The sequence below is a fragment of the Rissa tridactyla genome, chromosome 5 (genome assembly GCF_028500815.1).
Source record: "Rissa tridactyla isolate bRisTri1 chromosome 5, bRisTri1.patW.cur.20221130, whole genome shotgun sequence".
Lineage (NCBI taxonomy): Eukaryota > Metazoa > Chordata > Aves > Charadriiformes > Laridae > Rissa > Rissa tridactyla.
Genome location: NC_071470.1, coordinates 27,470,625 through 27,498,052, shown reverse-complemented (window position 1 = coordinate 27,498,052; position 27,428 = coordinate 27,470,625). Strand labels below are relative to the sequence as shown.

General features: G+C 48.6%; 1 protein-coding gene across 1 annotated transcript; it reads right to left on the bottom strand.

Annotated features, from left to right (window-relative positions):
* Positions 1–941: 941 nt before the first annotated feature.
* MSX1 (msh homeobox 1) lies at positions 942–3,368 on the bottom strand. Its single transcript, XM_054203342.1, has 2 exons — positions 2,903–3,368; positions 942–1,372 (listed from the first exon to the last, which is right to left on the bottom strand). Exons 1-2 carry the CDS (start codon positions 3,366–3,368, stop codon positions 942–944), a joined length of 897 nt encoding a protein of 298 aa, XP_054059317.1.
* Between the last annotated feature and the right edge of the window lie 24,060 nt (positions 3,369–27,428).

The window sequence follows — 27,428 nt, the reverse complement described above, 5'->3', positions numbered from 1 at the left end:
GGGCTGAGAAAGCCAGGCCGGGCCTGTGCCCGTCCCAGGGCCTCTGGGGAGAGCACCCTCGGGCAAGGGATGCGGTGGGAGCTGCCACCGAGGGGCAGTGGGGGGAAAAGGAAGAAACCTCAGGCATCCGTGAGGGCAGGGCAGCTCCGGGACACACAGTAAGGTGAAAACTCATGTGAGGCTTCACTGTTGGAGGCTGAAGTCTCCTGGGGAGGAGGAAAAATGGCTGGTACAGCCAGTCCCTTTCTTCTATCCCCCTAACACACAGACACATTTAGTCTTTTCTTCTGTCACCCCCGGCAGGGTAAGGAGCAAACAAACCGCAAACAGTAGCTTAAATTTAATTTATTTAACAAATATAGCTATAATATAAATGATAATAAAATTTCAAATATACAGTATATTACATAGTACACAGAGCCCCTTCCAAAGGGGCTGGTGGAGGAACAAACACGGGTAACAGACAGTGCTGTTACACGGGGACGGAGAGGCGGCTCTACACTTCTGCCTCTTGGCCTCGCCTTGCACAAAGTAAGAGAAACGTCCTGTCTTTCAGCCCCCTTTTTGCCGTTTCTCTTCCACAGTTCCTTCCCCCACAGCAGAGGCTCTCCCCAGGCTGCCAGCCGGACCCAGGGGAAGCAGGGCAGGGCTGTCCCATCACTGCCCTGCGCCAGGGAAGAGCTGAGGCGATGCTTCAGGACTGCATGCAGGACTTCAGGCAGCTCCCAGGACTGCTGAGGAGAGTGGAACAGCGCTGGTTCGGCAGGACAGCATCACAGGGGGAAGCAGAGAGGCTGAGCAGAGCCAGACTGAAGAAGTCTCTGCCACGGGGCCCGTGGGGAAGTCCACAGCGAGGAGCCAAAGGAGTAGGGAGGGAGTGCGTACGGAGCCCGTGGGAGTGGATGGCCAGCAGGCTGGGCTCGGCGGGACTCAGTACCACCTCATGTGAGGTGGTACATGCTGTATCCCACATGTGCTGTGTACAGTCCCACAGGACCCACGGGCAGCCCTGCCCGCTGGAAAGGGCTGGAGGCACCGTACAGGGAGGCACCGGCCACGGCCGGGCCACCCAGTGGGAAGGAGATGCCGAAAGCAGCGGGCGGGAGCATGGGCTTGGCTGCCATCTTCAGCTTCTCCAGCTCGGCCTCCTGGAGCCGCTTGGCCTTGGCGCGGCGGTTCTGGAACCAGATCTTCACCTGGGTCTCGGTGAGGCTGAGGGAGCTGGAGAACTCGGCACGCTCGGCGATGGACAGGTACTGCTTCTGCCGAAACTTCCTCTCCAGGGCCAGCAGCTGGGCCGTGGTGAAGGGCGTCCGGGGCTTCCTGTTCGTCTTGTGCTTGCGCAGGGTGCAGGCTGGGGGGCTCAGCCGCCCTGCGCCCAGGAGCAGCCAGAAGAGAGCGGGAAGGAGAGAGACACTTCGGTTAGCAGCGCCCGAACCCGCACGCCCCGCTGAGCCCCCACCCGACAGCAGCTGGAGGGGGGAGAAAGGAGAAAATAAGGTCCCGCTCAAAAGTGAAGTGGCCCAAAAACTCCAGGGCTGCCCGGGGCACGCTTCAAATGGATGTCGTCTCTCGTTCCAGTAAAGAAAGCGGGTGCTTTACGAAGGAATTAGGCTTTTCAGGACTGCCGGGACCGAAGTCACTCGTAACGCTTCGGAGCTAGAACCTCTCCGACACCATGGAAAAACTCGGCAAAGGGCAGGAGTCGGGAGTCGGACACCCGCACGCCCTCCACCTCCTGCCTTCACGGCTCCCGGCTCATACAGAGGAGACATAAATGAAGGGAGTGACCCTCCAAAAAAATGCATGTCCTGTCCTTTTTATTGGATTAAGGAAAAAAAAATAAACAAAACGGGCTGGCTTCTCAGACTCACACCCTCTTCATTAGGCCCCTGGGAACCGGATTAAGCATGTAATTAATTACGAGCTCTGAATTCACACTTAGCCTCTATCTACCGCTCTTCACCGGTCTGCTCCTCTCCTCGTATTTAACATTTCTAAGGGTCCTCAACCTCGACCTGACCCGAGTTTACTTAGCAACAACAACTTTTACTTTGCAGTTTAAATAAATTAAACCACTGCGATGCTCCACACAAGTTCTTTGGGGAAACCTGCCTTTCTCCAAGGGAAAGAGAAAGCAGCTCTGTTCGCAGAGCGAAGAGCACCCCAAACATGCCTCAGCCCAAGCTCGCCCCTTCCCACAGAAGCCCGGGCAGGGAAGGAGTGGGATCCGGCCGAGTGCAGGCGGCCCGGGCTGTCCGGCCCCGGCCCGCCGCATCCCCGGGCTCAGCGAAGCCGCAGAAGAGGATTAACGGGCTTTTCTGATCTCAGCCCTCCCACTGCTATTTTTATTATTTTAGATCTCTCCGTAGTAAAGCGGCAAAACATCAGTAAATGCGGCTCTTCGGACTTGGGAGACACAACACTTGAGACAGCAGCCGGTGGGGCTGAAGCCCGAAGGCGCCTCCCTGGGAGCCCGGTCTGCGCGGGTCCTTACGAAATTATTTCAGCCACTTTCGGGAAAAACCACCGCTGAGGCTGAGTCAGGCTTTGCGCGGCCAGTCCGAGCCGCAGGTTTAAGCTAACGACCAGGCCGGGATGATTTTTTTTTTTTTCCCTTCTTTTTCCCCCCCCTCCTCCCCGGTTAACATTTGTCACAAGATCTCGCCCCGGCGTGGCCGCTCCGTCCCCCGTCGCTGCGCCGGCTTCGCAAACACGCTTGAACCGGTTCAATATTTCGCAGAGGCCGAAGCGGCCCGTCAGAGAGCGCGGACCGCAGGGAATAACATGCCAGGAAGGGGGCCGGGCTGGGTGAAAGCGAGAGGAAACCCCCGGCCGCCCCCACGGCGCTGCCCGACTCGCAGGAGGGTTCCCGGCCCGCCCGCTCCCGGCCCCTACTTACTTGGGGGAGGCGGCGAGAACCGCGGGCTTTGCATCCAGGGGCTCCGCTCCTGCTTCTCGGGGCTTTCCGCCTTGACCAGGGCGTCTTCGGGCAGCTTGACCAGGCCCCCGACGGAGAAGTGGCCGCCGAGGGGCAGCGGGGAGGCCGGCGCCTCCGCCGTCAGGGCGCCCAGGCGGGGGCTGAGGCTGGGGCGGGCGGCCGCACCGGCGCCCGGCGGGGGCCCGGCGCCCTCGGGACCCTCCCTGCCGCCGGGTTTCCTGTGGTCGGCCATGAGCGCCTCCACGCTGAACGGCAGCAGGGACGGGGAGACCTTGGGCTTGTCGCTCTCCTCCTCCCCGCCCATCGCCGCCGCGACGGGGAGGCCGCCGCCGCAGCCGCCGCCACCGGGCTTGCTGAAGGCGGATGCGGGCAGCTCGTCGCTGCGGACCCCGGTGGGCGCGGCGGTCATATCCACAGCCGGGGCCATGCAGAGCCGGCCGGTCGCCGTCGCCACCGCAGCGCCGGGCGGGAGCGGTGGCCGCGGCTCATGGGGCCGGGGGGGCGGCGGGAAGGGATCGGGGGGTGGGAATGTGGGGAGGGGGGTGCGCGTGCAGCCGTCGGCGCGCTCCGGTCCCGGCGGCGACGGCGGCGCCGCCTGATAAAGCGGCGCGGGGGGAACCGGCACCGCCCAACCAGCGCGCGGGGGGCGGGACGGCGGCACCCCATTGGCTACGGCGGCGGCACCGGGAGCGCGCGCTGGGACGGGGCGGCGGGGGGTGTCCCGGGCCTGTCCGTCGGGGCGTTCCGCTCCGCTCCCCCTACCCGCCCCCGCGTCCCCGGCGGGGGTGAGGAACACTGGGGCTGCCGGAGCAGCGCTCCGCCGTGGGGACGGGACGGAGCTGGGCGGCGGGGGCTCAAAAATAGAGGGAAAAATGGTGTTGACGTCGGAAAAAAGGCGGCGTTTCTGTTTGCGAAGCGCGGGGGAGCGGGCCCGAGCCGCGCTCTTCTGGAACACTAACAAATACCGGGCTGTCCCGAGTGCGACCTCGCAGAGGGAGCCTCTGCCTGTCCCGCAGCCTGGCTGCGTCTCGAAAAAGTGGGTTTAGGGGATTTGTTTGTTTGTTTGTTTGTTTTGTTTTTAAATGACTGCCGGCCCTGAGGTGTGTTCGACGTGTCTGCGCATCCGTCCGTCCATCCATCCATCCATCCATCCACACACACATAAACTGCGTGCCGTTTCACGGCGTAGATGTGTGCGTGTCTCCAGATAATGAAACCTTCGTTCGCCTTAAAAAAAAAAAAAAAAAGAAAGAAAAAAAAAAAGGAACATCTAAGCCCCAGACCCATTAAAGTCCCGGCTATTTTGTTTTGTAAATTCGTTTTACGATCCCTTATCCCCGCGCCCAGGACGGATGTGCAGTAAAACGGAGCCGCTCTCTAATAACGTGATTGGCCGCTCGCTGAGAAAAGTTTATTGATAGCTGCAGGGCTCTAATCTCCTCGAAACACAAGAGGCTCTTGCAGTCATTTAAGGGTAATTATCTAAACGGGGAGGGACAGCGAATTCCCTTTCCTTTTAACTGGACCCAATAAAGATGGTAGATTAGGAGCATATAGATTATGAAATGAATTGATATAATAGACATTTTATTAACTGGTAAGCAACAGGACCTGATTGGAATGAGTTTTGTGAGTGTGTGTGCAGTGTGTACCTGCACGCAGCTACACGCACACGTACGTTTCACACGCGTGAGCGTACACCCTGGCGGTGTGTTTACTGTGGGCACTGTCCTGCGTGAATACACACATACCAACCCCGCACATACTGTGCTGTGCTCATACACGATCCCTCCAGGTGAAGATGACTTGTGGGCGACTTGCAGGCTACCCCCGCGCCCCCCTATCCACGAGGGTGAACGCACACCGCACGGACGACGTATAGCTCGCATAGGTACATCCAGTTCCCCTGCCGATTCGTGCCGCCCTGCTGAGCGCTCCTGCGGGGTGGGGGGCAGCGGTACAGCCACCCAGCCCAGCCCGGCTCCGCGCCCTGCCGCTGCCCCCCCTGCCCGCAACCTCCCCCTCACTGCCCGCCCCTGCCCGTCCTGCCCGCAGCCTCCCCCGCGTCCCGTCGGGCATAGGGGGTGGGGGTGGGGTGGGTGCCCGGCCTGGGCCGGTCCGCGCCGGGCGGGGGTGTGGAGGGGGTGCTCGGAGAAGCGGCTGCATTGCTAATTGCGAGAATAAACAATCTGTCACGATTAGTCAGTGCCTCTAATAGGCAGACAAGTGATGTTGTTTTTAGGCGCCAGCAGCGGTCTGATCAAAGGCTTCAGCTGGAGGGGGACTATTGAGGACGTTAACCCGCATCAAGGGAGCAAGGCGCCTTAGCCCTGGGACATCGGCACATTCAGCCTGACAAAATTAGTTTGCTCTACCAATCACACGACATTTTCGCAAAGCCCGGTGCTCGACGCGAAGATGCACCTCCACCCCGCCCCCCACCCCCCAGCTAAGAAAACACGCACAAATATCGATGCATCGTGTTTCACTGTGTCCCCTCCATCCGATCCTACAGGTAGGATCTTTTTTTTTCCTTCCTTTTTTTTTTTTCCCCTGATCCCAAACGCAACCGCGCAAAAGAAAAAAGTGATGTGTTCATTAGACTTCCAGGCAGCCCCTAGGCTGCTTTCGATCTCATTGTTTTGATGGAAATATGAAAGGAAAAATGGAGCTGCTGGGTGTTTTTTTTTCCCCCCACTTTTCTTTTGCAGAACGGTTTGAACATCGGGATGTTGCCGAGGTTTGAGGAGATGAGTGTGCGTCCCATACTGAGAGCGAGATCCCGCTCTCATTGAGAGCTGACAGAATGAGATAATTAGCTCTTTATTTATCTCCCAGCAATGAACGCTTTGTGTTTACGTTTCTGTCATACTCGGTGGTATTTTAATCACTGTACCATAGCAAGGACTTGATTCTAATTCACATGCTGGCAAGCTCTTGGGCTGAAAACGGGAAGACAGTGAAGTTTCTTTCGTTTCTCGCGCCTTTCTTTCTTTCTTTCCTCTCTTTCCTAATGAAGCCTACAGGTTCTAAGTTAGAAATGCAGAAATCAAATTTACAAAACGAAATCTGCCCCGAGATTTATTTCTTTGTTTAGCGGGAAATTTTAGTATCCAAACTCTTCTCGCCTTGCTCGTTGCGCTCTGGGTGACCAAGACATCACTGGATTTTAGGAACTTTTTTTTTTTATTGGTTCCGTTGTGCTGATACCCTCGACTTATTTTTAGGTGCCTCTCTTATTTGCCTTCCTGAGCTGTAAGGAAAACCGAAGCGAAAGGGCGGGGGGGTGGAATAGGTGAGTTTATTGGTGCTTGTTCCTGTCCAGTGTTTTTATTGGGAACCGTGGCGCTTCCCCGAAGGCACTTGTGCTAGATAACAATATTGGGCAATTAGCATCCTAAACAGTCCCGTTTCAATATAATGAATGTGCTAGGCAAAGCCATTACCCATAGCATTTTATTTTGGTGGGAATAGAACAACAAGGGCTGGGAGGAGTGCGTGGGGGATGGGGAGGGAGGACAGGAGGCAGCGCTAAGCCAATTCAGGGCATTGTCTGCCTTTTGTAAACGTTATCTTTGACTTAAAGGCAGAACTCCGAAAGGAGAGGGGTGTTGTTGTTTCCCTTGTTTCTATTTTATTTCCCCCGAGACAGTAGCTCTTAGGAGACCAGACAGCCCCGCAGGACACGGTGAGGCTTTGGGGACTGGCGGCCCCGTGGCAGCGCTGCCGCTCTGGGCACCGCCTGCGCGCTCCCTGCGCGCCCTTCAGCCAGCCTTGCTCCAGCTCTGAGCGGCTCAGCCCTGGGGGGGAACTTCCCAAAGAGCCACATCTATCGCAAGCGATAAAAATGTCCCGCAGGCTTTACAAGCCCTCAAAGCCCTTCAAGTCTCAAGCCCCCTGCTCCCGTCTCCGCTCCTTCTCCGCTGAGCGTCGGATAATGCGAAAAGACCTCCGTTCTTTTCTTTTTTATCCCCTCACCCCCCCTTTCCCTTTCTGCCCAGATCAAGCATAACCTAAACTACTTTTTAAGGCTTCAGGCACCTGGGCTGGTCCTCGGGAGGTTACCAGGAGCCGTGATTTGGATGGCCAAACTCCAGCCGCCGAGGCGTCCCCCGGCTCTTTGAGGATCGGAGGAGCAGGACTGAAAGGAAGGCACTATTTCAAGTGGCCCAAATTAATGCGATCGCGACATTATGATGCACTTGGAAAAGATGAAAGAAAAGGCTGGCCGTCTCCTCCAAGATCTCTATAATTATAGATAATATATCCTATTTCAAAGCAATTAGCTCAATCAGGCGTAACGAGGCACTTTGCTGCCAGGGAGTAACAATGCCTTACGGTTATTTAAGCTTCAAGATGTCAAGCAGACTTCGAGACTCTCTGCTCTGCCCAAAAGGGAACTTGGCTGTCTTGGTGAAAGCCCCATGGCTAAGGCAGCGGTTTCCCTTCAGTGACAACACACCTATTTAATTTTCGATATATTTTTTTAAAGCTCTTGCGAAGGTGCCGGCTCTCCTCGAGCAGAGCACCGCTCCTCCGGGCGCATTCGGGACCGGCAATTGTGTGGCATCACCTCTGCCCCCGCCCGCCGGCACCCACCCGCCCCTCCTCGCCCGCTTGCTCCGGCTGCTTGTGCTTTCCGAGCCTTTACCCCCCCCACCCCTCTCCACCCACCCCCCCACCCACCCCCCCGGTGCCTTTCTTTCGTTCGCTTTTTGGGGTTATTCCGCCTATTTCTCACGGGGGGTCCGCAGGAGAGTCGTTGACGGGGCGCACCGGCCGATGCGCGGCTGCCAGCCCCGGAGCAGACCTCCCTGCCGAGCCAGCCGCCTCCTCCCGACCCCGAAAGCTTTACCCTGCCCCTCGCCTCGGTTTTTACCCGAAACGCTTGCAGATGGCAAAGGTCCCGGGAGCAAAGGGACTATCCGACTGGCGGTTGCATGAACGGCGAGCCGGCGGGACTGTTTATGTGCCTACCCGTGCGTGGAGGGGTCCCTGCACTAACACCTAGAAGGGCTGCGGGGTCTCAAGTGCCCAAACCCCCTCGTCCTGACCCAAACCCGTAGCAGGGGTGCGCAGAGCGGGCTGCCCCCCCGTGTCCGGGGGCGGTGGGTGTGAGGTTAGGCCAAAATGCCGAAAAGCAACTTTTCCCCCTTTTCCGGTGCCGCTGCAAGCCGGAGTCCCGGGCTGCTTCTCCCGCTCCTCTGCCCGCAAGCGCTCCGTGTCCCGCTCGGCGGGGCTCCACCGGGCCGGGGACTCCGCGGAGGGACCCGCGGCCGCCGGGGCTTGGGCTGGCCGGGGGTGTCCGCCGGGACAGAGCCGCCGCCGGGGGGACACGGCTCGGCACGGCAGGGCTCGGCCCCGAGAGGCAGCGACAGCCGAGCCGCGCTCGGATGAAACGCTGCCCTAGGAAAATGAACAACTGCACAATTAACGTGCCAGCTTTCCTTCCAGGGGGTTTTATTGCTGGGGGATAATCGAAGGATTAATTAATTAATGCTGGGGGGAAATAAAGAAAAAAATCCGAAAAAAAGGGTCGCCCCACGGGTGAGTCATTTGAACCGGACAGTTCAAGGGAAACAGGAGGCCGGGGGCATGAAGGAGAACTGAACAAAGTTTAACCACCCCTCCTTCTTCTCCCCATGCGGAAAATGGAAACCTTATTATATGATTCACTGTGAATCAGTAGATTGAATGCGATCATTATGAGTAAATGATAGTCGGGGCTCCACTGCTCTTTTTTTTTTCCTAGAGGCAAAACTATAAAATATGAAGGATATAAATGATCTTCTCTCTGCTCCCTCATAAAGGACATTCATTCAAAGCCGCACTGTGTCTCGCTCCCAATTCCTTTGGTCCCCCTTGAAATCCACAATGATCAAGGTAGATTATATCGAGTCCTGGTGTATTTGTCTTCACGTGCTTGTTTATTGGCAAAATGTCACGAAATGTAATTTGTCCCAAATTCTTTAACATGAGAAAATACTTTGTGGTTGAAGGAATCCGTGCTGGTACTGCCAAGGCGATCTCCGATGCTCAGAGCAAGTTCATTATCATGCTATTTTACAGCGTTTCCATGTTTACTCCTCATTTCTCAGGAGCCTTTTAGATATCGTTGCATAAGAAAAGGATTTCGCCAGCTCTAGTTATGAGATTTCCTAGATTTTTTACAGGCGGAGAGGGTTTACAAAAGCTGTATTGTTTGACTGCGGTCTGGGTTTCCATTTGGGGTAATTACTGTATTCCCAGTCTTCTTCTAATCATTTGCTCGCAAGGACACAGTTTTTTTTCCTCCCCGTTTGAAGAAGATGAAATACTCCAAACTTGCAAGACCATTGGAATAATCCCCCCGCTTCTTTGCCTATTGTGTAAAAGCTATTCCTTACGTCTCTCTAAATTGCTGGAAAATATGTGATGGAAAGGACAGTAAGAAAACATACAGAGCAGAAGAAACGCATGTCACCGCATTTTGAAAAAACCCTGCAAACTGCAAAAGTCCCGATCTAAGTCTGTTCCCAATAGAGATGTCTACACGAATAGGGGGAAAAAAACCCCAAACCACAAACAAACCCACTTTTCAGAAGGAAATACATTTCAGCTAGATAATAATCATCTCCTGAGGAAAAAAAAATAAAATAAAGAGTTGACAGAAGGAAAAATCAAGGGAGAGCAAATGCCTATGCGTGGCAGGGCTGTGTCTGTGCAGAAGGGTTTCTCCTCCAGCTGCTGCCTCCAGCTGCACATCTGGAGGAGGGCCGGGAGCCGCAGCCCCGGCGGCAGATGGCAGCTCAAACTGCGGGCACCGGAGCTGAACTTGGCAGGTCTCCTCTTTCCAGCACCCTTTTTTGGACCTTCCTGCTGGTGTCACACAGCTTCCCAAGGCAAGATTTCGACCCCCGGCCCCCCTTAAATTTCCGCCTGTAAAACCTGAGGCCCAAAAATATCCCTCTAAACTTGCAGGAAACAGCATTGGGGCAATATTTCTTTTCTTCCTTGGCTAAGATGCTTAGAAAGTGATTGCCTTAAGCAAAAACCTGACAGTCAGGAAAACATATATTCATGCATATGCATACATATAGAGGGATTTTAAGTTCCCTGTGTAAAGGAAACTACATTTGAACAGCAGAGTAATGGGTGTCAGGTATCTTCCAGACTCTGTCTATGGAAAAACAAAACAACATCGCTCTCCTGCAACTATCAAAGCCATCCGCAAATATTTGAAACTGTCGTGATGATATGTAACCTCCTGCTTAGGAACTCCAGCGCCTTATTATTTTGGCGATGTGATCTCACCACATCCTTTTGCTGAGTGGCAGCCGATGGCTAGATATGATACTGGGAGTTACGTCATTCTAATAAATCAATGTAACCAAACAATTTCACTGCCAGAGGAGGAGGGGAAAAAAATCCCAAATATTCTGTAGGGGAACAGAATTTGTCTTTCAGAAAGCTTATGTTCCTCTCAGACTTTCCATCAACCACAAGCGTAGACATAATCTAAAACGTTCCTGGCTTGCCCGCTGCTGAGCTGATTAGCTTTTGGAACAGAAGAGATAACATTTCTAGACATCGGTCTGCCTTGAGCTGCCTTCATATTATTCCCTGCATACGTGGTTTTGATATTATTTATGTAGCAAGTGTGGGGTCTCTATTGGTGTTAGGTCACGTTGCTTTTCAACAGCTGGGATTTTTTCTGTCAGTCAAAGCAGAACTCCTTTCAGCCTTTCAAAGAGCATCAGACTTCTTGCAATCCACAGCTTGAAGGTCTGACACCCTCCACACAGCCGAGCATCCCCTACAGGGGCAAGCCCAGCCTGGCCAGCAAAGGTCCATGGGTGGGTGCAGGGATGCCTGGCCCAGGTGTCCAGGCTGCTGCCCACCTCCTCCCACGTCAGCAGCGTGGACCACACTGTGGAGCAGGGGGAGATCCCGCCACCAGCTGTGAACTCTACTGATTTGGGGTGGTACCGGATTCAGTCTGTCTCCTGCTGTTAACAGTCCCATTACACTTGGGCTGGATTTGGGTCACTTTGATTTTTAATTCTGAGATGACCTGAAGGATACCAACAAAGTGCTCCTACTTTTTTCTTTTTCTGTAAATTCATGGGAGAGATAATAAGCTAATGAGGCAGCATTAGTAACACAGAGACACAAAGAGGCGGCTCAGTGACAGCAGGCAGATCAGGGGTGCCTTCAGGACACGGAGTTACCTCTAGATTTGCTGGTGGCCTTTTGCAAACCTCTTCACCTTTTACACTGATGTCTCCCATCAGAGCCCACCCTTCACTTGTTACTAGTGCAGCTGTAAGCCCTGGCTGCAGGTTATATTTGCACAGGCACACACACTCACACATTTTGCATCCTGACTCCCACACTGTGGTCGCTGTCGCTGGGGCTGGGGCACAGGGGCAGATCACTCTCCACTTGACCCAGCAGTAGCTATTTACAGGGAAAAATCACATGCTGCAGCCTCACAGGTAAATTCAGGTCCTCCTCACTTGCTGTCACAAGTATCTAAATATTGGCGATGTATAAAACCAGGGACAGAAAAAGAAATGCCACAGGATTGTACAGAGCTGACAAGGGAGGGTTCACTGGCAGTGACAGGGAGCACCTCTGTTCCAGATGAGATTTTGGAAAATAAAGGGAGGGAGAGAGGAAGGGAGGAGAAGAAAAAAAGGAGAAAGGAATACCATGAGCATCATGGAAAGTCACCGGAAACTTTGTTCTTAGGAGTAAATCTGGCTTCTTGTGATCCGCTTTCAGCCGGGCTGGCTGGGAGCCAGCCGGGTGCCTTGGAGCCCCCCTGGCCTTTTTGTCTGGAGCCTGGGAATCTGTCTGGAGCACAAGGCTTGGGGGACTAGACTTGGGTTTGCAGGAGGGACTGGCTTAGGCAGCGTCCGTGTAGAGGAAAGGGGGTTTGCAGCCCTCAGCCCTTTGGGAGTCCTCCCCCCTGGTGGCTTCCCCCCACTTTGGGGGCAGCTGGGAGCTGTGGGGGAAGGTGAGGGGACACGGGAGCAGGAGGAAGGAGAGGCAGCCTGTCCCCAGGCACAAGATCGCAGAGCAAATGGGGTCAGATGGAAGGATGGAAGTGACTGAGCAGAGACCCACCAGCCTGGGCGCAGTGTCCCAGGGTGTCCCGTCTTTCTGAAGGTAGTGCTGTAAGTAGGGAAACACAAAATAAAATGAAAAATTAACAATGAACAGAACAAAAGCAAACCAAATGCCTTCAGTGGAGCAATGGTGCATTATATTTCCCCTGCCCCTTTAGCCCTGCCTTTCTGCAGACCTCTTTTTGGGTGATGAAATTGTGGGCTCCTAAAGCTCCCTGTCAGATCCAGAGATGCTAATCGGCATCTTTCCAATTCTTACGGGTTTTCATGAGTGATTGAGCTCTTTCCAATGATTTTGTTCCCTTACTCTTTCCGACTCAGTTATCCCGGTACATTATTCTGCCCTTTTTGTGTATTTTCTCCTGCTGCCGTTATGACCTTTAAGGATAAAATTCAATTTATTTGGCTACTTCGCAGACAAAATCTAAAGCCTGCCTTAATTTGTAGTTTACTAGCCCTCTGATGTGAGACTACATAGAGAGCCCCTATCTGATCAAACGGCCGGTACCTTGACAGAGCCCAATTATGTGAAAATATATCCTTGCTTATCATTTCAAACATCGTATAAGCGGAGAAACTGAAGTCGCTCCCTGTCTGTTTGATTTTCCTGTTCAGACACACTTGTTTAAACAGGCACCGTGAGACTTTTCTGTAATCTTACTCGGAGGAGTTCAAAAAGCGTTTTTGCCTTGAAAGCCCCGAGCCAGGTGATGGTGGCCACCCCCAGCCGGGCCAGGCAGGGAAAGGGCGAGGGGGAGGATGTCCCCTGCAGCTGAGCTCTCGGCCAGCTGGCCATGAAACGCACCCATGGCCAGGTATCCCCCCGCAGCAGCATCCTCCAGCATTGCCCACCCAGATTGACCCTGTTGCCAAGCTGGTACCCACCTGTCCCTGCAGAAGTCCCTTTCCCAGCCTGGGCTCGCTGCATCTCCCTTTCCCACCCAGCCTCACAGCTTCCCCCCTCCCAGCGTTGCTGCATCCGCCTTCCCAGTCCGACCCCACAGCAACCCTCTTCCGGTACCAGTTTTGCTGTATCCCCAACTAGTTGACCGAGGGAAGCCAGTAGATGTGGTGGTTTGGGATTTTAGCAAAGCTTTTGATACTGTCTCTCACAGTATCCTTCTGGACAAAATGTCCAGCACACAACTAGATAAGTCCATAATGTGTTGGGTGAGCAACTGGCTGATGGGTTGGGCTCAAAGACTTTTAGTAAATGGGGTTACATCAAGCTGGCAGACAGTCAGCAGGGCTCAATTTTAGGGCAAGTGCTCTTTAATGTTTTTATAAGTGATCTGGAGGCAGGAATCGAATGTACCTTAAGTAAGTTTGCCGATGATACTTAACTAGGAGGAGCTGTGGACTCTCTTGAGGATAGGGAGGCCTTACACAGAGATGTGGATACATAGAGAGCTGAGCAATCACCAACTGTGTGAAATTTAACATACATACAAACTGGGGGATGGGAGACTGGAAAGCAGCCCCACAGAAAGAGGTCTGGGTGTTTGGGTTCCTGGCAAGTTAAATGTGGGTTGGCCACCAAAAGGGCCAAATGTGTCCCGGGGTGCATCTGCACAGCATAGCTGTGCAGGGATGCAATTGTCCCACTCCACACTGGCGCGGTCCCACCTTGAGCACTGTGTGCAGTTTTGGGTGCCTCAATGTAAGAAGGACATCAAACTATTAGAGTGTGCCCAGAAGAGGGTGACCAAGATGATGAAAGGCCTTGAGGACACGACTTATAAGGAGCAGCTGAGGTCACTTGTTTTGTTCAGCTTGAAGAAGAGAAGGCTGAAGGTGACCTCATTGAAGTCTACAACTTCCTCACAGAGGGCAACGGAAGGGATGATGCTGATGTCTCTCTGGTGACCAGCCATAGGACATGAGGAAATGGAATGAAGCTGCACCAGGGGAAGTTCATTAGGACAGTAGGAAGAGGTCCTTCACCAAGAGGGTGGTAAGTCACTGGAACAGGCTCCCCAGGGAAGTGGTCATGGCACCAAGCCTGTCAGAGTTCAAGGAGCATATGGACGACACTCTTGGTGATATGGTTTAGTTTTAGGTAGTCCTGCGAGGAGCAGGGAGTTGGACTTGATGATCCGCATGGGTCCCCTCCAACTTGAGATATTTTATGATTCTATACTTCTATGATCCCTCTTCCTGGTCCAATTCTGCTGCATCCCTACCTCACGCCTGGTCCTGCAGCATCCCCCATTCCTGGCCCAGTCCTGCTGCATCCCCTTTCCTGACCTGGATCTGCTCCAGCCCCCTTCTTGTCCTGGCCCCACTGCATTTACCTTCTCAATCCTGCTCAACCTTGTTGGTCCTGGACACCTTGGAGGTGGTATCCACTAAGAGGGATATTGTTAAAGCAGCCAGTCCCCAGATGCTCATCATCCAGCCCATGTTTACCACACATTGGTGCTGCCAGTAAAACCTGTCCTGGAGACCTGCAATCCCAGTTTTCCTTGTCGTGCCCTCCACCGTAAGGCCAAACATTTCCAGAGAGAAGAAGGCTGGTTTGGGGTTTCCCCCCACAGCTCCCCTTGCTTTCCTTCATGAACAGCCATGACAGACTCAGAGAGCCAACTACATCCCTGCACGAAGGAGCTGCCTGAACCCATGCACTCTGCTTCTCCCAGACAGAGCAAAAGGTACCACCTCTCCCCACTGTCCTTGCCTGGGCCAGCTTGAACCCATGAGGTAACAAGCCTGGCTTCTCCTTCCCACACTGCTTCCCAAGGGAATACTTGCTGAAGGACAGCAGGATCAGTGGGCACTGCATTCATATTTGCTAAAACAACTGTGTGGACTGCAAAGAGCCAGAGCAAAGCCATTTGCCATCTTGAGGTGAGATACAGAAGTTGGACTAGCTATAGAAATCAGTGGAAAAGGAGATCTACCAAAACAATGCACTATTCCAATTATTTGTCCAAAATGCAGTGATCCAAACCCTTCCCTTCCCTTCCCTTCCCTTCCCTTCCCTTCCCTTCCCTTCCCTTCCCTTCCCTTCCCTTCCCTTCCCTCTTTCAGGTTTCAGATTGGTCCCTGGGTGCCTGTAAAGGATTTTTTCAACCTTCTGATAATTTCATGGGAGTAGGTCTCATTGAAATCCATGGCAACACTTAGAGTGGAGTATATAAAATAAGCCTTGGGGATTTTAGGTATTCTTATGCTTTCCCTTTCTAAGAATCTGCAATAATCTTATCTTTAGTGACTTGACAAAATTCATTATCTGCTAAAGCATACACAGAACTGGTAAGACATCGAGAAAACCAAATTAAGTACAATAAACGGTCACTGCTTTTGAAAGATCATATTTTCTACTAATTTCCTTCTTTTTACCCCTTTTTAATCCTTTTTAACCCCTCAAGTGTAAAGATGCAATAAAATCTACTTTTTCTTGAATTGACACTAATCACAGAGAAAGGAACTTGTGAACGTGTTGGAGCAGCCTGCAGAAGCAGAGATACTAACAGCAGAATCAGTCAGAGGCTTCTCCAGACACAAGGATGTAGGAAACAGCTGGGATGCAGTCCCTGGTTTAACACCATAACGGCAGCGTCCTATTTAAAGGTTAGCTTGTAATGACACTCTTCAGGTACCTTTATGGGAGCTGGTGAAATAACTCAACTGAATTACTGAAGTAAAATGCGGCATAAAACAAAACAACATCCCTTCTGCAGGGTGCAACCCTTAAACACGGAGCGCTCCGAGTTGCCGCCTGGATCAGTGGGAACCGAATAACTGAGAGCACTCACCACTCTCTCCATATGGAGCCAAGTGCTTATTCCAACCCGGCTTTGCTCAAGGGAGGGTTTAGCTGGCAAAGGGCCAGGGCCTAAGGGCTGCTCTTAATTTGCATATAAGAGACCAGCTTGCAGACGATGCTATCTTGCAGAAGGCAGTGAAACCATGCAACGGTCAGGCTTGATCACAGCGTTCCGGTTGCATTGCTTGAAACGGAGGATTTCGCTCTGGGAGTTGCAGTCTCCACATCTATCATCACCCTGAGAAGTTTCTGGGTTCATTTATAACGTCTAAGGACTGATAGGAACATCAGATTGCTTAATATGACTTCCTAAACACATTACGGGCCATTTCGTTTCATCCACTTACAATAGTATTGAGTTCAAAGTAGTTCGTATTTGGATAAAAGATAGCTTCCAAAAAGGTAGTTGTTCTTAGGCTGGAAATAGTAAAACATGAAAAAGTCATCACTGAAATTCAGAGATTGTTTTAGTAGTTAATTACTCGTGCAGTTAGAAGCTTGTTTTAGTTCCAGCATAACTCTCCGTACTCACCTTCTGGCTGTTGTTCCCTGGACCATCCCTGCTAAATTAAGTGGTGCATGATCTTTTCTCCTCTAAGGGGATGAAACCCTCTCTCATGTAACCACCCAGAGCTGTTTCTCCAGCTATCTGCCCTTGTCCTCAGTCTTTAGACCCACCTGTGTCTTGCTGACACTCACTCCAACGTCATCGTATCTTTCTTAAAGTACAGACATGAGACTTGTGTTTGCCCTTACAGTGTGAACTTCACTGGGGTGGTGTAGAGTGATGCTGTTTGAGCCTGTTGCTACCCCATGCTTATGCTCCCCACATCTCAACATCAGTAAACTTCAGGTCTATCACGGAGCAGCCATCCTACTGCCCCAAACAAGGACAACCTCCTAGGAGCATCCATGCAGACTGCACTTATGAATTATTTAGGTATTCTTATGATTTACTCAAGGAGCTAGGCTTGTAGGGCTTCCTGCCATCCTCCATAGGGCTTGAGAGGTGGAGGGGCACGCCAGTTCTCCACAGATGGGCCTTCCCTCTGCCCATGACAACAGCCTTGAAGGGGAGCACCCTGAAGCAATTGTAGGCCCCGTTTGGATATGGAGTCACTTCTGCTCCTCATGCATGTCTAAAAAAGTCGTGGGATGCACCATAACTCACAGATATATGAAAGGACTTTTTCTTTGTAGATGTCTGAGCTAACATCAACAGCTAATCTATTATGCTGTCTTTCACACCCTGCACCAAGTTATCCGTCACTTTTCCTCCTTCTTTTAGCATGTCTATGCAGTTTGTATGCTTAGCGTACCTGCCAACTGGGTGGACAGTAACAGTTAAATAGGCTGTAATACGAGACATTCTGATTAAAAACCACGCAGCACAAAATACACATATTATCCACTTCTGTGGAAACATACATTTACTGCAGGCCTCATATCTTCCTTTTCTTCTCCCAGCATTTGAGACCAGCAGCTTGTTTGGAGGCATATGTCCCACAACAGCGGAGGACCATGTCCTTGCTCTGTCTCCACGGCCTCCCTTGCTGGCTGCTTGGTCCCAGCCAGGCACAAAGCCATCGTGGTGTGCTGCAAACGCACGGGCTGCCATCACCCGCCACCAGGGTGTGTGTGCAGGGTAGAAACAAAGCTGAAATTTGGTGCATGAAATATGGAATTGGTTGCCCTTAGTTGTCATCCTTATTTCTTTCCATCTCAGAAAGCAATCTGGGGAGGGAGGATCAGGAGGAAAAGGTGAGGGCTCCCAGAGGGAGTGGCCATACTCGGCAGTAGCAGAGACTGGTTTCCAACATCACGGGGAAAGCGCTGTTAAATTTTGCTCCTCGATGTGGTCAGAAATCTCTCTTTAAGATGAAATTCCCAGCAGCAGGGTGGGCAAAACCCCAGGAATGGTCTAGTGGCAGCTGGTGGAAGGGCATCAGCAAAGGTGTAGAGCTTGTAAGCACACGCTTGGCTGCACTGAGGTTTTATTCATCTTAGTGGGCAGGTCCATCAGGCTAATTCACATTACTGAAAGAACATCCAGGATCAGGGAAAGACACTGCCTTTCACTCTTGAGTGTGTAGTGGAAGGTAAACTCACAGTTCATCCACTTCATCCTGGAGAACAAACAGGCAGTTTTCTATTTGTTTGTTTGTTTCTTTGTTCTGTTTTATTTTATTTCAATTTCTATTGAAACATCCCTGCCTTTCCTAGATTGAAAGGGGCAAATGGACCTTAACCTGGAGCTCAGTTCTGAAGTACAAAAATTCTTTTTCTAAATACTGAAGTCCATTGGCTCCTACAAGAAGCTTGTTTTGGTCCTGCTCGCTGTGATAGCAAAACCTCCCTGAAATCAGCAAATGCCAGCCTGGAGCAAAAATCAGCCCAGCACAGAGGAAATCATTTTATCTGAGTGGTACTTGGTGTGGGCTTCAGTAACAGTTAAAGGAAAAATATGGTAACACTTAAGAGTTCAACAACAAACAAGAGCAAGTCATTGACTTGTTGCAGTTAGTGTAACCCCCTTGAAGTCTCTGAGACGAGCGCATGGGAGCTAAGAATCTGGCCCTCTATCCTATGGGCAGTCTTGGATCAGATAACACAGATGTGTTAGATTAAGGACAGAACCTTATAAAATAAAGCACTAACTGCACAGGGAATGTCCTTTTTTTAATCCAACCATTAAAACTTTAAAAAACAAAACAAAACAAAGGCATAAGGCAGAGAAGAGAGGTAAATCAAAAGAAAAAGTTGATGTACTCCTCTAGATTTACACTCTTTAGACTTCTTTTTTTTGTGTCTCATGCACCCAAGTGGTTTAAGGGTCTATTCTCTTTGTGGTACATGCATGCACATAACTACCATTGATGTGGAGTCTCCAGGTGATTTGATGTGCATTCCACATAAGGCATGGTGTCAAGTATATGATCCCTAGACAAAAGAGCCGCATGAGAACCACTCTTTGGGATATTTTTTTTTTTTTTCAGTTTCCTTTGCTCTACATCTAGATTTTAGCAGATCAGAGTGCCTAACCAAGCAGTGGAACTACCACTGCTACTCTTTCATCAGCTTTGATCTGTGTAAATTTGGGGGGGGTTGTCCACGATGGGAAGAAAGTTTTCAAGTATGGGCGCGATCTCACAAAATGCTGAATGTTTTGTAGCATAATCGTAGGAAAGAAGTAAAAGGCTTTAAGGATTTTTAGCAAGTCAAAAGAGGAAAACAGGAGTCAAAATGGGTATTTGTGGAACGCACAAGTTGAAGAAATTATTTCACACGTCACTGTATCATCTCTAGTTAAGTGTTTTTAGGTCTATAGTGTGACTCATTCTGGCCGCCAAGTCCAGAGCAAGTCTGCTCTTCTCTCTACTGGATACAGCAAAACCAGCTATATAGGCAATTGCAATTAATGTGAAATACAGAGGTTTAGCAAAAACAGCAGAAGGATATAACCATGCCCAGCAGCTGATTTCATGTAGGTGTTGGTCACAGCACCATAAGTCAGGACGCACCAAGACTCGCTTTAAGGATGGACTAAAGCTGTGTATCAGCCCTGGAACTTTCTGTTCTGGTTTGAAATAGTATCCGTCCCCAGCAAACACAATTTTTTTTTTTGGGTGTAGGATTTTTGCGCAGTTAAGTGATTGGTGGGTTTTTCAGATAAAGCTTAAACCCAGTCTTTCATGTTGGCAATGTTCAACTGTCCTACATTTCAGAGAGAAAGACAGACCAACAATCTTCATCGCTCCAGATTTTGTTTTTCTCTCTCACACACACAGTCCGCATTGCAAGTGCGAGCCAGTTTGAAATTGTGATAGGAAAGCTTCTAAATTACCATGTCAGCAGAATTATCCTGTTTTAAAGCAAATGAAAAATTGGCCCTCTTGTAGCAACATGTATGTGTAAGTTATTTCAAGTTTTCCAAGCCTGCCTTGTTGTTTTCTGTTGTTCTGCTCTCCCAAACATCTGGTTTGAACAGAGAAGCAGGGTGGCTAGAAGGAGGGATGAAGGATTTGGAGAAAATTGGGGTGCAGGGTTTGCGGCAATGAAGGGAGGACACAGATACAAAGAGAGTTTATGGCAGGGCTATGATGGGCTGAGCAGAACTTTGGAAAGAAAAAATGATGAGATTAATATGGATGTGCTGTAGGTTTGCTTTGGGGGAAGAGGAAAAGGGAAATGTAGGTTGTAGGGATTTTTTTTTTAATAAGGAAGCTGAACTGCATACGCGGTAATAGTCCTCTGAGTAGATCTAGCTGCTGTCTGAAACACTCTTTCACTGAAAAATGTACACTTGGATCAGACAAAATGAAATGCTATCAAATTTGCTTAATTTTTTTCACTCAAACTCTTCTCTTTCTTATTCAGAAGACATCAGAATATTTTTTCTATCCAAAATTAATTTTTATTTCAGCACTTTTCACTCTTTTTTAACATAAGAGGAACTAGAAAACTAAACTCAATGTTACGTTTGAACAAATTGCAGATTTGAAACTTTTTCGTATGCCAGGAGAAATTTTAAATTAAAATTCCTCCTTCTCCTCTGATTTTTTGCAGGCAAAACATAAATTATTTTCACAACACCCTACACCCTTCCTCCTGCAGCGTAACTTCCATTTCTGTGTGCATCTTTCACCATCCAAATAATATAGGAGCACAACATGTTTGGATTTCAGTGCTGTCGTTTCTACAAGGAAACCCCAAACACACGCTGTTAGGATGGTCCCTCTACTAGAGATTGCACAGACACTGATGTTTTCAGATGCTGAAACAGAAAACCCGTTTCAAAGCCACCATTTGCGATATGACCCTGTACCTCATGGGCTCCTAGAAAGGCAAAACTGCAAGCAGAGCTACCTACAGTATAATTTACAAAAGCCACAACAAGCCTTATCAGTTGCCAAAGCACTCCACCTTGTTATCAATAAACACTGGCAGAGGTTGAGGGGCTCCTCTGGCTGTGGGGGACGAGGATGCGGAGATGTGGCTGGAGAATGGGATCAGGCGATGGCAGAGCCTGGGATGGGGAACTGCCGAGCGGGAAGCAGGGAGAGATCAACTATCAAAATGCTTATTACCTGCTTCTCCATTTCCTTTTGCAGGACAGCTGTGCACTGGGGCCAGCTTAATCCAAGCAAATAAAGAAGCAAAGAGAGAAAAATTATTTGCAGTTTGTGATGTAGTTATGTCATGATTTAAAGAATGCATATAGGTATGAACTACAGCATTTCCATAAATGTATTTCAAGTTGTAACTTTCCTATGTAAAGTGCTGGGGCAGCGCCTCCTCACACATGGAAGTGCAGTGTAGAAGGATTTATATCTAGACGTCCCTAAGGACTATACTTTGCTTTTAGTGCCTTGATTTAGCAAAACCAGAAAATACACAGACATGAAACTTGAGTTAGCAGGAGAATTATTCATTAGCTAGTCTGAGTTACACACACACATTGAGGCAATTTTTTAAACAAACATTTTCTTTTAAAAAGTCAGGTTTGGAAGGGAGCATGTCAGAAAAACTCATAAGTATCCTGATATTGTCAGACATATGTTAACACACGTTTGTTTTTTTTTCATTTCTCTCTTTAGTTTTAATACTAAGAACACTTTTTTTCATGAAAAGACATGATAGATCTCTGTCTTGGAATGCTTCACTCAACTATTCTGTATTTGAAGATAGCTTGTCATTTATGTCAACACAGTTATTTTTTTCTTAGCAATGAATAGGATGTCAAGAAAATCATTATTTTGTGTGGGGGTAAAAGGCAAGGGAATAGTAGAAGTCATATGCAAACATCTGATCTAGAATTTTCTTCCCTACGCCAAAGATTATTTTGCAGAGAGTTTAAACAAGTCTTTTTATACCCTGTAAAAAAGGGCATGAAAAAAGATTTATTACTTTAATTCAGTATAAAAGGGTGAATTGTTCCTTTCTCCTTTTGGAGTTTCCATTTGTTCTTGCAGCTACACAATATCAGGAGAGAAGTCGCCATCCTCCCCAGCTTTTAACTCCTGTAGGTTGAGCCCACTAAGAGCTACCTACGCTGCAGCTGACCAGTGAGCCAACTTCCCGCTGCTCGGAGGAAAGTTTACTTAATTCTGTTAAGCAATAGTGAGCATTTTAAGTCACTGTTGTCTTACATCTATACCAGCAACTTTTTTCGTTGCTTTTCTTATTCTGACAAATGCAGACAGCTGAAGACCTGCAGGTTTTCAGGTCAATGGCAGGGCCATGACCGACTGTGCTGGGAAGTGGGTCAAACTCATGAAGCGCCTTAACAAGCGTTAGGAAATTTGGCCAAAGTATCTCCCTGAAAATGTATGTAGAATTTTAACAGTTGTGAGGCTTAGAAAATACTCACTATTTTGCCTTTTAATTGCCCTGAAGGTCAAAGGCAATGAACTTTTCCGTGTGTAAAGGGGATATACCTATTCTGCTACAAATCAGCACAGAGGGGAAGAATCCAGACATAAATAATCTGTCAGCCCGGTTGCCTGGTATGAATTCACACAAATATGTTTAACTAAACATGGATGCTTCAGAGGGTGTTCTTGTGGTTACTCCAACTGCTTTCATTATACTTTTATATTAACAGTGTGTCTGCTCACCATGTGCAATAAAACAATTTCTGAGTCTGAGCCTCAGAACATGGGGCTCATTCACCCTCTTGGATAATAGCGTTGCTTGTTTGCACTGTTCTTATTGAACTTTCTAAATATATGTCATTTTCCTTTTCATTCTAGGAGTGATTGTACATTACAGCAATTACAGACAAACCCTTCCAGACAGTTTGAAGACCAAAACTTTCTTTGTGTGGAAGTCCAAAGGCAATTATTGGCATTACAGTTTAAGAGAAGCATTCCATCTCCCTGATGCAACCAGCAGTAGTAGCTTTCTGTGGCATGTTAAATAAAGCAATTGCCCTGTAGGAGACTAACGCATGCAGAGTTGTGATGAAAAAAAAATAAAATCATACAGCTGCTCTGAAAGAAATAGCAACGTCCTCTTCAAAAAGATACAAAACTTATTCTGGCACTGTTTTAACTGAAAGACACCAAGCATCTTTAACCTTTGCCTTTACATCCTTGACATTTCATATATTGCTTCAAGATTGAGACTCTATAAAGACACAGGCGTGCTAATTAGCAATCAAATAGTTGCGTTTTAACCAAAAATAGTTGATAAAAATGGAATATGACAGTACTTTCATCACACACACCAGAATATAAAAGTCAGTTCAAGCCAAATTTTTGCTCTCATAGCAATTCCCATTTGCAGAAAAGAAGGAAATTAGCAGACTTGAGGCTGGAATATAAAGACTTGACCTCAAAAGGTCTGGTAGTCATATTTTCCTATTTCAGGGAGTCTTAAATGTTAGGCAAATAATAAAAACCAAATGATTCTCTCCCTTCACATATGCTATTGACAATATTTAAACAATTAATTAAATTATTCACCTAACATAACTGTGAATTATTTGCGTAGCTCACTAAACTGTGTGAATAACAAAGGGGGATTATGAAATATGCTTAGACTTAAGTATCTCATAAAAAGTTGGAATATTTCTTCAGCAAAACCAGTGAACATTTTTCCAGCACTTTGAGATCCTCAGATTAGAAGCACTAGGGGCTTGATCTTAAAACTTTATTAACTTCTCACCCTAAATGTATTTACACCAGCTGAGAATCAGTCTGGAATAACAATCATGGAATCACAGAATGGTTAGAGTTGGAAAGGACCTTAAAGATCATCTAGTTCCAACCCCCCTGCCATGGGCAGCAGCACCTCCCACTAGATCAGGTTGCTGAAAGCACCATCCAACCTTGGCCTTGAACACTTCCAGGGATGGGGCATCCACAGCTTCCCTGGGCAACCTGTTCCAGTGCCTCACCACCCTCACAGGAAAGAATTTCTTCCTAACATCTAATCTAAATCTCCGCTCTTTCAGTTTAAAACTGTTAACCCTCATCCTGTCACTACACTTCCCGATAAAGAGTCCCTCCCCATCTTTCCTGTAGGCCCCCTTGAAGTACTGGAAGGCCACAATAAGGTCTCTCTGGAGTCTTGTCTTGTCTAGGCTGAACAACCCCGACTCTCAGCCTGTCTTCATAGGAAAGGGCTCCAGCCCTCTGATCATCTTCATGGCTCTCCTCTGGACTCACTGAAACAGGTCTATGTCTTTCTTATGTTGGGGGCTCCAGAGTTGGACACAGTGCTCCAAGTCGGGTCCCACCAGACTAGAGTAGAAGGGTAGAATCACGTCCCTTGACCTGCTGGCCACACTTCCTTTGATGCAGCTCAGGATGTGGTTGGTTTTCTGGGCTGTGAGCGCACATTGCCAGATCATGTTGAGCTTCTCATTAACCAACACCACCAAGTCCTTCTCTTCAGGGCTGCTCTTAATCCATTCTCCTCTCAAATGTATTTGTTGGGATTGCCTGAGCCAGGTGCAGGACCTTGCACTTGGCCTTGTTGAATTTCATAAGGTTTGCATGGGCCCACCTCTCAAGTCTGTCCAGGTCCCTCTGTATGGCATCCCTTCCCTCCAACGTGTCGACTGCTCCACACAGCTTAGTGTCATCAGTAAACTTCTGAGGATGCACTCAATCTCACTGTCCATGTCGCCAACAAAGATGTTAAACAGCACCGGTCCCAATACTGACCCCTGAGGAACGCCACTCGTCAATAGTCACCACTTGGACATGGAGTCATTGACTGCAACTCTTTGTAGCCATCCAGCTGGTTCCTTATCCACTGAGTACTCCATCCATCAAATCCATGTGCCTCCAATTTAGAGACAAGGATGTCACGCGAGACAGTGTCAAATGCTTTCCACAAGTCCAGTTAGATGACATCCGTTGCTCTTCCCTTATCCACCAATGCTGTAACGCTGTCATAGCAGGCCACTAAATTTTTTGGGCACAATTTGCCCTTAGTGAAACCGTGTTGGCTGTCACCAGTCACCTCCTTATTTTCCATGTGCCTTAACATAGTTTCCAGGAGAATCTGCTCCATGATCTTGCCAGGCGCAGAGGTAAGACTGACCAGACTGTAGTTCCCTGCACCTTCCTTTTTTAAAAATGGTGGCTGCTGTCTGCTGCTCCCAGGGCTCTATAATCTTTCCTAATAGTCTTCAGGCTGCTCCCAGCTGCATCACTGGTACCTACATGAAACAAGAGCAGCGGATAATAGTCAGAGGACTGTACGATGTTCAGTAGTCTCTTGGTGACGTCCTTGATATGAGCCGCAGGTAAGCAGCTCACCTCCCTAGAGAGTGCATCAGGTCAGCAAATGGCTGCCTCTGTACCTCTCAGAAGAGAGTCACCTCTCACCTTTTCTTAGTTGGACTGGTTGTTATACGTGGAGCAGATCGGGTTGCCTTACTCATAATCATAAGAAGATGAAGAGGACACTATTACTAAACCAATAAATGTATAGGCAGTAATTGTCAGGTGAGAGTAAGAACAAACGTGTCTTCAGGATAATGTAGGTATGTGATTAAAATAAATGTATCAAAAATTACAGCAGCTCATTGGCATCTATAAGTGGAGTTGTAACAAAATTTTTTTCCAGACAAATTTTGGCTCTAGAGGGTAGAGAAACATTTGAACAGAAAGGAAAGGAACTGCTTTAGCAGCTGTATTATAGTAATGAAATGTAAGAGTAGCTGATTTCACCAGCCATCACACAGACTGTTCTTTTGCATGGTGAATGCGATGAGGTTTGCAAAATAGGGAACACTAATTTTTCTGAGAGAGAGCCAGGTTTACTAGGACAGGCCCAAAACATAAGGAAATTCCCCATTTTTAAGAACTAATTAAGCCACTTAACTTTCCCTGCCATCAGAATGAATGATAGTCTAAAAATTTGATGGAGAAGCTGAACTAGGCAAATGGGATCCTTAGAGGAAAAGGAAAGGTAGAAAAGACTGTCCAGAGTCTGATGCTTCCTTGAAGCATCAAGTGGTAAGGCAAAGAGCAGCCTTTCCATAAGCCTCCAGCATGCAAAAGCATGGGCTTGCTTGTACTGTATTGACAAACGCAGTTTTTTTAATGGAAATTGATTTAAGGATGGCTAGTTAAAGTTGGGCAATCATTAATTTGGGATTTCATGTGCCATACGTGCTTTGGAAGGAATCAGTTTGTATTGTCGGTCTGAGCCTCACATGAAGTTTGATGGTATGTGGCATCAGCTGACTAGAAACGCTATCGCACCAGTTGCAAGGCCAGATTAAACTGATTAAGAGTGAACACTGATGAAGTACTCTCCCATTAGTCCCCAAGAACTGCATCGTCAAAGTCTTTCATCATCTAGTGTTAAGCTTTTTGTATATAGTCTGGGTTTAGATATAAAGGCGACTCTTCAGAAAGCAGAAGAGAGTATTCAAAGAAAATGTTTTTCTGAAGTTGGAAGAAACAGCCTGGCTATTGTTTATCCTCTAACCACACAAATACCTTGTGGCAATTATGTCTTTTAAAACTGTAGCTCTCTCTTGCTCCTTACATCTGAATAGCTATGCAATAACAAATAACAAACAACAAAAACTCACAACAGAATGTCAGCTTTCATTTGGACTTGAGAGGAATTACAACATTCAAGCAACAAAGTGACAAAACCAGCGGAACGGGAACTCTCCCGTTGGCGTGTGTCAGTGCAAGCTGCTTGCACCACGGTCCCGTGTGGCCGGTAAGCATTTTCACAGCACTGCAGCAAAAACTCTGCAGCGCGTCCCTGCCCATGGCAGGGGGTTTGGACTAGATGGTCTTTAAAGGTCCCTTCCAACCCAAAGCGCTGTATGATTCTACGAGAAATAAATAGTTTGCGTGTTCAGAACTGTGGAGATAAATCAGGTCCCACCCTCAAAAGCCGCTTGTTTGAAGAACGCAACAGCAAACAAGGGAGAAAAATCACTATCAGACAACTTCCACCAAAGAAGCCAACCTGGCCTCTTTCCACCCTGAACATTTTAAAAAATGCAATGAACTGAAATACATGGAGTTTGGGAGCATTTTGCGATGTAATTAAAATAGGTCAGGAGGAAAATAAAAGCTTATTCTCTTCAGCAAATGATCAAAAGTAATCGACAAGAACGGAGCCCGACTCCTTAATAAATGCATTGGAATTCTCCTCCTTTCCGGGAGCAGGATCTCAGACGTGAACAGCACAGTTCCCCATGTTTACAAGTTTGCTACCATGAGAAACAGTTGCGGGATCCAGTCTTCTGCGGTTTAACATGATCCATCAGCTGATCGCTTGTTCTGCTGCAAGGCGGATCATTGACACCATTACGATTTCATCCGCCGCCTCAAAGCCAATTTCCCTGCGTATAAGCGCTTCATTCAGAGCGCAGAAAAAATACATTAGCGAAACAATATAGCGTACTGTACAACAAGGATTTTCCTGCACTGTAACTCTACAGCTCACCAGGCAAAACCCACTTCTTTTTATTCTAGTTCCCCAGGGTGCTACATGGAGACACCAATCCTGAGACGGATTAACTGTGGCGCTTTCATCAAGAGGAACTTGTCTTCACTCTGACTTTGGAATAGAAAAGACGTGCTATTACCCTTCGACTTTGAAAGAGAAAAGCTTTCTA